This window comes from Oncorhynchus tshawytscha, linkage group LG33 (assembly GCF_018296145.1).
Source record: "Oncorhynchus tshawytscha isolate Ot180627B linkage group LG33, Otsh_v2.0, whole genome shotgun sequence".
Classification (NCBI taxonomy): domain Eukaryota; kingdom Metazoa; phylum Chordata; class Actinopteri; order Salmoniformes; family Salmonidae; genus Oncorhynchus; species Oncorhynchus tshawytscha.
In genome coordinates, this window is record NC_056461.1 from 27,227,965 (window position 1) to 27,240,643 (window position 12,679).

At 42.9% G+C, this 12,679-nt stretch overlaps 1 protein-coding gene across 3 annotated transcripts in view; it reads right to left on the reverse strand.

The window, feature by feature from the left end:
* The window catches only part of LOC112231057 (dihydropyrimidinase-related protein 2), a 20,124-nt gene extending 10,141 nt beyond the window's left edge, over positions 1 to 9,983 (reverse strand). The window contains exons 1-2 of one of the 3 annotated variants that reach the window (XM_042311382.1): positions 9,831 to 9,983; positions 9,040 to 9,444 (exon numbers count right to left, since the gene is read on the reverse strand). In XM_042311382.1, coding sequence (XP_042167316.1) covers positions 9,040 to 9,297 — 258 coding nt within the window. In that variant the 5' untranslated portion in view covers positions 9,298 to 9,444; positions 9,831 to 9,983. Of the gene's footprint in view, positions 1 to 7,035; positions 7,174 to 9,039; positions 9,450 to 9,830 lie in introns of those variants that run through there. The other 2 variants (XM_042311381.1, XM_042311383.1) reach the window with 2 other exon arrangements.
* Between the last annotated feature and the right edge of the window lie 2,696 nt (positions 9,984 to 12,679).

A 12,679-nucleotide genomic window follows, 5' to 3' on the forward strand; every position in this document is an offset into this window, starting at 1 on the left:
CTGCTCTGTTTGAGTTTCAGCAGCTAGCGTGTTTCCCTGCTAGAAACCCTGGCCCCAATCAGAACTGCTTTCCAAAGGGAAACAATACCTCACCCCAAAATGCATTTGGGCTAAAGAATAGAAAACCCCTCTCTGTGACATTGACATCCTTTGGTATATTTTCCCCAATAAAGGTGGTTACTTGTTCCCTACCAGCTAAAAAACATTTTATAAAACACAGACACATACACAGAAACACACTCTCTTTCAAACAAACCCCCAATGAATGTCTTGTTAGAGATGACTATGTCAGGTCTTGGCACATGCATATAAGCAGTTGTCATTTTTGATGACTCATGTGACAGGAGTGATGAACCCAGTCTATTCTCACATCTATGTGGAGCAGAATGCTGTGCTGCAGGGCCTGGCAAGACTCCATCCTGTTTTGGCAACTATTCACTGAACAACTGAGTCATGTGTTTGACTATCATTACATCATTTTCTGTCGTGCCATTAGATGTGTAAACTGGAAGACTTTACTGAAATCCATTCATACACACTCTTACAAATATGTGTAAGACAGCCATCATGATATAACAACAATACATTCAGTTTTAGATACTCATACTTTACCAAAAACGGCAAGGAAAGTTACAGGAAAAATGTGGTCCCAAGATAACAATAGTCAAGTGCTTTCAAATTCAATCTGCTGTGGAGTATTTCCGTATATAAATGTGTATGTGTAACGGATGTGAAATAGCTAGCTAGTTAACGGTAGTGCCCGCTAAATAGCGTTTCAATCGGTGACGTCACTTGCTCTGAGACCTTGAAGTAGTGGTTCCCCTTGCTCTGCGAGGGCCGCGGCTTTTGTGGAGCGATGGGTAACGATGCTTCGTGGGTGACTGTTGTTGATGTGTGCAGAGGGTCCCGGGTTCGCGCCCGGGTAAGGGCGAGGGAACGGTCTAAAGTTATACTGTTACATATGCCTATTCCATGTTTCTTCTTATTTCATCCTATTTAGCCGTTCATTGTGTTTAACCCTTGTTGGTTTAAGCCCTTAGATCGCAATATCTACTAAGCTAAAATATGGAATTGTTTTAAGATAGTCATAAAATGTATTATTTAGCCATTCGATTCTGAATTGTAGGATCTCTGTAGGTATAAAAAAAATATATACAGTACCAGTCAAAAGTTTGGAAACACCTACTCATTCAAGGGTTTTTCTTTATTTAAAAAAAAAACTATTTTTGACATTTTCGACTAATAGTGAAGACATCAAAACAATGAAATAACACGAATGGAATCATGAAGTAACCAAAAAAGTGTAACAAAATCAAAATATAGTTTCTATTTTAGATTTTTCAAAGTAGCCACCATTTGCCTTGATGACAGATTTGCACACGTTTGATATTCTCTCAACCAGTTTCACATGGAATGCTTTTCCAACAGTCTTTAAGGAGTTCCCACATATGCTGAGCACTTGTCGGCTGCTTTCCTTCACTTTGCGGTCAAACTCATCCCAAACCATCTCAATTGGGTTGAGGTCGGGTGATTGTGGAGGCCAGGTCATCTGATGCAGCACCCCATCACTCTCCTTCTGGGTCAAATAGCCCTTACACAGCCTGGAGGTGTGTTGGGTCATTGTCCTTTTTAAAAACAAATGATAGTCCCACTAAGCGCAAACCAGATGGGATGGCGTATTGCTGCAGAATGCTCTGGTAGCAATGCTGGTTAAGTGTGCCTTTAAATTCTAAATAAATCACTGACAGTGTCACTTGCAAAGCACCCCCACAGCATCACACCTCCTCCTTCATGCTTAACGGTGGGAACTACGCATGCAGAGATCTTCCGTTCACCTACTCTGCGTCACACAAAGACATGGCGGTTGTAACCAAAAATCTAAAATATGAACTCGTCAGACCAAAGGACAGATTTCCACCGGTCTAATGTCCATTGTTCATGTTTCCTGGCCCAAGCAAGTCTCTTCTTTTTATTGGTGTCCTTCCGTTGAAGTTTTTTGAAGAAATTCAACCATGAAGGCGATTCAGGCAGTATCCTCTGAACAGTTGATGTGTCTGCTACTTGAACTCTGTGAAGCATTTATTTGGGCTGCAATCTGAGGTGCAGTTAACTCTAATGAACGTATCCCCTGCAGCAGAGGTAACTCTGGGTCTTCCTTTTCTGTGGAGGTCCACATGAGAGCCAGTTTCATCATAGCGCTTCAAGGTTTTTGTGACTGCACTTGGAAGAAAATTTCAAACATCTTGACATTTTCTGGATTTACTTACCTTCATGCCTTAAAGTAATGATGGACTGTCGTTTCTCTTTGCTTACTTGAGCTGTTCTTTCCATAATATGCACTTGGTATTTTACCAAATAGGGCTATCTTCTGTATACCACCCCTACCTTGTCACAACACAACTGATTGGTTCAAACGTATTAAGGAAAGAAATTCCACAAATTAACTTTTAACAAGGCACACCTGTTAATTGAAATGCATTCCAGGTGAAAACCTCATGAAGCTGGTTGGGAGAATGCCAAGAGTGGCTACTTTGAAGAATCTCAAATATAAATTATATTTTTATTTGTTTAACACTGTTGGTTACTACATGATTCCATATGTGTTATTTCATAGTTTTGATGTCTTCACTACTACTCTACTATATAGAAAATAGTAAAAATCAAGAAAAACCCTGGAATGAGTAGGTGTGTCAAAATGTTTCACTGGTGCTGTATATTTTGAAGATGCATTTGCAGGTCAGAGAAAGTCCCCATTTGCTTGGCCTGTGACGGCCATCAGCATCATGCCGTGGGAGAGCATCTCGTTTTGATTTTACTGGACCTGAGCCAAACATGACAGTGACCTTCCCTGGATAAGAACAAGTTCCAGCCACACACAAAGAGGATGTGGACAGGGTTTAAACAACAACAAAAATATCAATTCAACTTAGACAAATAATATGCCTATGGTTGTTGGTCAATGTTCATTAATCATCTCTGACCAACTAACACAGCCCATACATCTTTGTTAACAAAAATACCCAAATAATAACTGATTCAATTGAGATTTAAGTGTAGAATCAAGTTTTCAAAATGTCCCTATGGTCAAAATCAGATCTGAACCAATAACAAGCCCAGCAGCAGACTAGAGCCTGGATTGGTTAGACTTACTGTATATCAGAGAGATAGACTGAGTGAGGTAGCATTGATCAGTCCTCTTTCCACAGTGTGTGGAAGATCAATCCAGTGTATCATGTGATAGAGGGCTTGGATTAAAACTATACTGATGCCTAATTAAAGCTGTATCGGCAAATTTGAACATTATTAAACCATTAGGCAAAGATGTTCATCTACTGGGCCTGAGCAGCCTTCCTAGATCGAAGACTAATGCTGTCAAATGAGGTAACCAGGCAACAGCATGTGTTGTTCTCTCCCAGCGGAAAACTCCCAGGAAACATGTGCTACAGCTGGGGTGGAGAAGCATCAAGCATGCCGACTCATCTAAATCACAGCCACTGATCCAATAGTTTGTTTCCAGTGGAGGGGAGACCTGGACACCGCCCTCAGACCCCGTCAGCTCTATGTCTCTTGGACCTGGAATTGCTGATGGGTGGCTGACTGGTTTAAGACACGTAGACTATGACTGTTACTGTACTCTTAATCTCACCGCACAGACGCTCTGATTTAGAGGTATGGATTTTGTGGAGCCAACAATCTGACTAAAGAAGTACTCTGTAGCGGCCGCCGGATCCTCTTAAAGAAAAAGGAAACATTGCTTGTCAGGAAGCAATCCCAGGTTGCACTGGGGCACCATAAGGCTGAGGTATGCGTGCATCCCAGTTGCTTTCCTTCCCCTATCTTCCTGTGCCCAGCTGGTGAAGTGGACATAAATACATGCTACCTCACACTGGAGGGTTTATGAATGGGGATATCCTGGATTATATCTTCCCGCATATATGGCTGGTGGCCGGTGGCCCTTAGAACAAAGAGTGTGCTTTGTGTAATGTGTGAACATGGAATGCCCCGGGCCACAGTGCATTGCGGGATTACTGTAGGAAAATGGCGGGCTGGAGATGAGCAGTGCCAGGCTGGACTGTCTTTAGTAAGAGAGACTGATATAACAGGAAGAGACAGGGTCTTCTGGGTAAAAAGGCATACACGGCGGCCTGCACTGACTCCTGAACTCTTGACCCCAGAGCCTGGGAACCACAAGAAGACCTCTCTCAGTAAAAGTATTCATGACATGTCAATCCTGCAATAAAGTCCATCATCTTTATACAGCAGCCCTTTCAGTCCTACTCTTGAATAAAAATACATCTAAAAATCTATTTATGTTTCCTTCTTTTTCAACTGTAACTTTGAGTGTGTCTGACTGTAAATTAAAATAATCTTATTCATGGAGGAATTGAATGAGTCATCTTTTGAAGGCAGTCCCAGGTGGTGATTTTAGGATGAGATTCATATTTTATGAGGCCCTGAGGTGTGCTGCTCCCCAGTCTGCCTCTCTCTGCAGTCTGCAGCTGACCACTCCAGCTGATGACGACAGCCTCATACTGCAGCCTGCCTGCTGTCCTTTGTTAGGCCTTTGACTTTCCAATCTCTGTGTGTGTGTGTGTGTGTGTGTGTGTGTGTGTGTGTGTGTGTGTGTGTGTGTGTGTGTGTGTGTGTGTGTGTGTGTGTGTGTGTGTGTGTAAAAACAACGACACAATTTGATTAACTTGCAATACAGAAAGTAGCATCCATCCTTTGTGTGTATCTGTGTGTTTGGTTTTACAGTGAATTGTTTAGTACGTTAGATTTACCCTACTTTGTTCTTACTCTGTCTCTTTCCCTGGTCCAGAGTATACATTCTATATCCGTTTAGAGTTAGCTTGATCACTGTTGGGGCTACTATGGCTCCTACTCCTCTGATTTAACACTTTAACAGTAAGGCTCATCATGGAGTCTACTCCAGAACTGGATGAAGACAGAGCCCGGAGCAAGAAGATGAGAATGAATGAAAGAGCTTCTCTTTGACTGTGCACACAGCTGATATACTAACGCAAACACATTCATACACATGGTCATCAATCTACCTTGAAACAGTTGATATGACAGTCAATTAGACCCAGTGACACGCCCTGGCCACTGGTCCTGGGACCGATGGCTATGTTATGGGTAAATTAATGAAATAAACAAGGACAGTGACGACCTGGATAAGCAGCAGATTGTTGGATTATAAGGGGATTGTGTGGTTCCATAAGTGTGTGTGACTGAGGCTGTCTCTAAGACAGACAGACAACACACAGTGTGCTCATTGCTCCCTGCCACAGGGGTGTGGCACAGTAACACACACTGCGGCTGTGTGTGTGTGTGTGTGGACGTGTTTAACTATACTTGTAGGGACCAGAAGTCCCCACAAGAATAGTAAACAAACAACAATTTGACCAACTCGGGACATGTTGCTAGTCCCCACAATATCAAATGCTATTTCTAGGGGGTTTGGGGTGAAATTTAGAATGAATTATAATTCAATTTAGGGTTAGGGTTAGTTTTATGGTTAGGGTTGGGAGCTAGGGTTAGGGTTAAGGTTAGGTTTTCGGGAAAAGGTTAGGGTAAGAGTACGGGTTAGGAGTTAGGGAAAATAGGATTTTGAATGGGACTGAATTGTGTCCCCACACAAGGTTAGTTATACAAGACTGTGTGTGTGCATGTGTGAATAGATCATTGGTGAGTTAGGCCTGGCCTGTTCCCTTCACTGAGTAATGCAGTATCCACATAAGCAGGGTGTAGGATATGGCAGGAGTTTAGGGCAAACCTGCTCCAGTTGTGTCAGACTCAGCCAGCCTGACAGCTTGCTGGAGTAACCCACCAGGATGCCAGCCAAAGCCCCTTTCAAAGTGCTTTCTTTGTTCACACCAAAGCTCATGCACACACAATGAGGAGAGGCGCTCTCCCCCCAAAAGCTTAGACTGTTAAAGATCTTTCTTTAGGTCATATTTTCGATGAAAGGGTAGGTTTTATGACATGTGGGCCTACACGTCTTTTATAAGGGTGTATTCAGGTATGGGATCATTGCAGTGGGGTGGGGAACCATGAGGGTCAGTAGTTGATTGTGACCATGAGGAGTTCATAGACCAGTACAGTTTAGTAGAGACAAAAACCTATTAATGATCCAGTTCAGCGAAATCAATATGGAAAGACAGTAGCCTATAGTTTTTGCCCCTTTCCCTTCATTACTGTGAAGCTAAGAGACGAGGAAGGAAATTGGAGCTACTGCCGCCCCTCTCCCATTCTTCTTCTCTTTCCATTATCCTATAGGCCTACCGCCATTCTCTCTTCGCCATGATTTCTCCCGGCTCCCGGGAATAACCTGGGGGAAAAGACAAGGCTGCCTCACATAAACCACACAAAATCCGTCAACAATAACGGCCTGCATTCCCTAACCCCGCCTTTAAATAAAACATTTAACCGAATTAACCGAGTTTGCATTGTGCAGAAAAGCGAACCCGACATTGCAGCGGATGGGCGGTTGCGAGAAAACTATTGCATTTGCTCCACTCGTTGGCTTGCGGTGATAACCGGCCAGACACCGTTCCCTAACAAAGAACATCGGCGTGGAAATGTAATAACGCGCGAACGCGAAACCTCAGCAGTGCGCTGACTGCTTTTTATGCGTGAAAATGATTCCCGGACAACATGGATTTCAAGGATAGTTTTACAATAGCCATGTGATATAGCTTATTCAAACGTGCACAGTCAACCACAGGCTTACATGTCGTATAAAGACAATTGAAATAATTCCTTGAAATAGATGCTCTGAAAGATCACGTGTTTTGACCCGATTTTATTTATAGGCACCCTATTAAAGGCCTATAACCAAGAGCTCGTGCAGAAATTATTTCACAGCTGATGCAAACAGGTCCTTCACCTCTGAGCTGTAGGTCTACCCGAGAGAGCATTCAACTACGGACCACATGCCTAATTTCTGGTGAGTGGCGAATGTTGTAGGTTAATTAGTTACATGCACAATGTTCATTTCGTTCAATGGAATGAATACATGTTTTCCTAACTCACTGTAATGCGGGGAATGTTCTTCTTGCCCTGATAGCCTTGCCCAGACATCTTCGCTGTTCTGTTCTTGCTGCACTTAGTGGACCGCTATCAATTGAATGGATGTTCAGAATACTGAGGCGCGCCGGGTGGATAAGGCCGGTGTGGAATCGGCAGCAAAGAGTGGGTACAATTCCAAAAGGAGTCGTGCGTCCTAAAGGGGGAGGCCACCGCTCGCAGAATCTAGGAAAATAATCGCAGCTCCAGATCACGTCTTCTCTCCTGTTCTCCGCCGATGCACCAAACCTTGCCAGACCGACTCAGACACAGAGGGAGGGAGGGACATATACTCTGGACGAAGCCCAACGTGCATGCGCAGAACCCCGCCCTGATCCATTGAGAAGTCAGGCACTATGCAATTTCCAGTACAGTAGTAGGCTCCAGCTAGCTACACCACTACTGCCTGCCCTGGATATAAATTCATGTCATCGTTGAAGAATCTGGCGTAAGAACGTCATCATAACCACACAAAAAGCATAGATCAACAATACAAAGAGATACTGGGGCGGCAGGTATCCTAGTGGTTAGCGCGTTGGGCCAGTAACCCGAAAGGATGCTACATCGAATCCCCGAGCTGACAAAGTAAAAATATGTTGTTCTGCCCCTAAACAAGGCAGGTAACCCACTGTTCCTATGCCATCGACTTGCCTGGTTAAATATTTAAAAAATACTTCTAAGGTATATAAAACATTATATAAATGTATGGAAAAGTATCAGATTGTGAGAAATTAGTACATTAGACTACTCAAGAAATGGAATATAAATCAGAGGATATTTGCAGAGAGTATTATAGTAGTAGATGATCTGTCAGAGGTGTGTGCTTAGTACATTAGCTCTTTTTTTCACCGACCTATAGCCTACACCCATTGCAGAGGGACCCTATGGAACATCAATCTCGGCCAGCTCACAACAGGAACTACTCCCTCTGATGGCTACTCCACCCAGCATAGCACAGGAAGTTATGTCCCATCACAGAGCCTGATGGGGAATGTAGGCAAACTTCACCTGATAATGTCCCGTCTGTTGAAAGGTGATTTGAAGGATGTGCTATCCTTGGTCTGGATTTGCTTTCCCTATAGTCAATGATCCATACCTCAATAACATTAAATAGACTATGAAACCTTATCCTCTAGGCCTGGTAGGTAATGGCTAAATAACCAAGTAATTTTATGCAACTGGTATGTTGCAACCCAGTATCCTACAAAATACCCGGAGAGGGTGCCGATACTGAAGGTACCAGATTACGTGTGGACCAGGCGAAATGTGGAAGCTATACCATCTGCAGGGACCAGATCTCGTTTGGAACTGGCGAAATGTATAAACTATACCAGTTGACCATGCGCGGTGCTGTTTCACCCATTTCAACCATTTTGTAGACAGGCCCATTGTTCTGTTTTTAAATTATTAGGTTAAAATAATTCCCTGATCGATTGTAATTGATGATGGTAATAATATAAATAATATAATATTTTGGTCGTTTTTACTCTGCTGTTGTCTGAATATTTTTATTAGGCTAGAATTGATTTTAAAATGAGCAGTAAACATGTTGAGGCTTATTCACACTGGGAGATGTATTTTTGTAAGTGTATATTTTGTATCTGCAATTTGGTGTAATATAAATGTTTTATTAACCAGGTTTGTGTCAATTTTTCCTAATTTAGAATAATGGTTGTCACGTTTCGAACGCAGTAATTCAAGAGGTCGGCATAATTAATTGCCCTGGCATTGATTGATTGAGTAAAGGCAATAGCTAAATGGTTTGGAAAGCGACTTGACATTTTTTTTTACAGATTGGGAAGTTTCTAGAGATCCCAGTGAACTCCTTTCTGCATGACTGTGTCGATTTATTTCTGCTTTATCTGTGGGAGCCAGACAGACAGACATACATATATAGAAGAAAGAAAGAAATACATTTATTTTATTTCATTTCATCCAGGGTGACAAAGCACAAAAATCTGTAGCTCTTACCCTGTCATCCAGGTTTTGCAGGGCTGATTTTCCTCTGCTCTCCCGTATCTCGACCCTTGGCTGGGAGATGTCCGTCTGCCTGTCAATGACCTGTCCGTCACTCCTTCTACTGCCCCCCGGCAGTGACTGGAAATCCAACGTCTTGCTGTCGCCAGAACCTTCAACTGGACAGAACATGCCACAGAATTTCTGCCGTGGCATGGGGCTACCCGAGCCCATGTTCTTGAAGAAGGCAGGGACTTCCCCGGTAGTCGACATGATTGCACAGCGGGGTTGATGAGTTCTGATCCTTTGTAGCGCTGCTTGCGAATTGCGAACCCTAAGCTTGGACAGCCACCGCCTTGCCGGTTGATAGCGCAGGTGGTCGTCCCTGAACGGTATCAGCGCTGGATGAAAATACTGTTTCTGTCCTCAGTGCGAAAGGGAAGAATATCATACATCATAATTTAATAGGAAAGGTGGAACATTATTTTATCTGTAAAATCGAAAATACCTAATTATTTGCTAATGCAAGTCCAAGTATTTCCTTAGCTCATCTCAAGCAATTACACAGAGATGCACCAAATGTTCACTATATCCTATAATTTTCTATACCCATACGATTTTGAGACCAAATGTAATCTCTTGCACTCACATAATTGCTTTCTCATGTAGATAGAAAATACTGTATAACACACAGCCTAAATGCAAAACATGAATAAATGATCCAGTAACTTGCCCAGCCTAGTAACCTAATTCCCATCCCAATGCGCAATGAATGAATGAGGTTGAGATATGCTGAGAAGATTTACCTTTAAGATGCGAGCAAACTCCACAGTGTCTGGTAAATGGTGCTCAGATATAGCTGGAGGATATCAGAGCCGTCTGTCCGGAAGTAATGCCCAAAAATGAACAGTGCACTCACTAGCATAGGACAGACAATGCTTTCTTAATCAAATGTAGCTCATCTGTTGCCCCAATCGATTAAGAGTAGCCTACTACTTAGAGGGGTATGACGTCAATCAAAAGCCTCATACACTGGTCTGGTCTTATTGTGATTTGCACCGGAGAGGTAGTGAGAAAACTACGCCAATAAATGTAACTATTGGGTTAAATTGTGGCCAACTGAAAACTTCGAATCTTCAGAATGGGGTCAAAAGGCAGTCAGAGCACCTCTGACTTTTCCACGTCACACCCCGCTCAACAATGAAGGGCGCTGTCCCTTCAGCACCATCCCATCCACATGTGTGACTGGGCAAGTCTTCTGCACTAGTGGCGCTGAGAGCTCTGGCAGCAGTTCATGTTCTGAATTCTTCCTCGCTTGCTCACACGTGGAAAAAACATGACTCAACTATATTCTGAAAAATAATTGCGTTTGAACTTTTATATATTTTCCTCAGTATCACAAAATCAGACTTTTTTTTATATCAGTGTCCACTGATATTTCTTATGTAAATGAATGCAGATTGTATAGGCCTATGTTTAGTTACATTATGATCATAAGTTCTCATGGGCATTTATGCATACTTGTACATTTGATGACATTAAATTGTATTTTTTCGATTACATAACATGTTATACATGGTTTCTTGTAACTGCATTTAGACAAAAGCTAGATCAGGCAGTATCACACATAATAATAGCGTTCAGCAGAGTCAGAACACAGTTTGCCCATCTTGGAAGGACACAAGGCCATTTTGTTCTCCTGTCAAGACAGACAGAGCCAAGGCCTAGTTTCCATAACAACATAGTACAAACTGGCCTGGCTGCTCTCCAGGGGGGACATCGGGCCCGTGTCTGGGTGAGCATTAGGGTTGTCTAGGAAAGGGCAGAATGGAAGAGAGGAGTGGATGATTGGATGTCAAAGAGGAGTTTTTATGTCCAAATGCAAACAATAAAAGGATGTCCACACAACCACAACCAACAATCAAGAGTAATGAGTAGTGAGAGGCCTGTCACTGTGGTGGCCTTTCATACTTACGTACAACACTCTGTAATAAAGAGGGAAGAGGGAGGGACTTGGATAATAAGAGAGAAAAGTGGGCAGTTTGACAAAAAACTGAAGGGGCCCCATGTCTGACCTCTGGGTATTCCACCAGCATATGGAGTGTATGGTCCTGGCATTACGAAAACAGATGGTGTTCAAGGAGTCGTAAATCCATATTTTATACACTGTCGCTTCTGTTACACTGCCACAGATAACACATATCTAAACATCCCCCAATGGATAGAGAATGTGTTTCTGTGTCTGGATTAACAGGTAGTGCACAGCAATGATCACTGTTTTTTGTGGTAACAGACACACACACAAATAAACATTATGTTGCTCTCCATTCCTCCTTCTACCACATCCCATCTCCTCCTCCTACACAATCCCCATATGGAACCTCAGAACACCTGCTTCCAGCCAATCCAGAGGCGGCAAGTTCCCCAGCTCCTCCCATTGCAGCTTGTGGTGTTACCATGGGTTACAGGGTGGTGGCCAGCTCTGTGTGTCGTTTTCTAGTGAAACACAACACTCCATATCTCAACAGGCTTTACTGATTATTATCTAAAGAAAAAGGGAGATGGAGGAGGATGTACATATAATGAACAAAAATATAAATGCATAATGCTACAATTTCAAGATTTTACTGAGTTACAGTTCATATAAGGAAATCAGTCAATTTAAATGAATTAGGCCCTAATCAAATTAATTAGGCCCTAATCTATAGATTTCACATGACTGGGCAGGGGCGCAGCCATCGGTTGGCCTGGGAGAGCATAGGCCCACCCACTGGGAGCCAGGTCCAGCAAATCAGAGTTTTTCCCCACAAAAGGTCTTTATTACAGACAGAAATACTCCTCAGTTTCTTCAGCTGTCCAGGTGGCTGGTCTCGAATGATCCCGTAGGTGAAAAAGACGGATGTCTGGCGTGGTTACACGTGGTCTACGGTTTTTAGTTCGGTTGGACATACAGCAAAAGTCTCGAAAATGATTTTGGAGGCAGCTTATGGAAGATAAATTAACATGGCAACAGCTCTGGTGGAGATTCCTGCAGTCAGTATACCAATTGCACGGTCCTTCAAAACTTGAGACATCTGTGCCATTGTGTTGTGTGACAAAACTGCACATTTTAGAGTGGCCTTTTATTGTCCCCAGCACAAGGTGCACCTGTGAAATGATCATGCTGTTTAATTTGCTTCTTGATATGTCAAACCTGACAGGAGGATGGATTATATTTGCAAATGAGAAACAGGGACATAACCTAATTTGTGCACAACTGTCACGCCCTGACCTTAGAGATCCTTTTAATTCTCTATTTTGGTTAGGTCAGGGTGTGACTAGGGTGGGCAATCTAGTTTTCATATTTCTTTGTTGGGCCTGGTATGGTTCCCAATCAGAGGCAGCTGTCTATCATTGTCTCTGATTGGGGATCATACTTAGGCAGCCTTTTTCCCACCTTAGTTTGTGGGATCTTGATTTTGTATAGTTGCTGTGTAGCCTGCAGAACTTTACGTTCGTTTGGTATTTTGTTGTTTTTTCGGTGTTCATTTTAATAAGAGTAAGATGTTCGCCTACCACGCTGCACCTTGGTCTCCTCATTCTAATGAACGTAATAGAAGATCCCACCACCAAAGGACCAAGCAGCGTGGCCAGGAGGAGCAGGGATCCTGGGCTC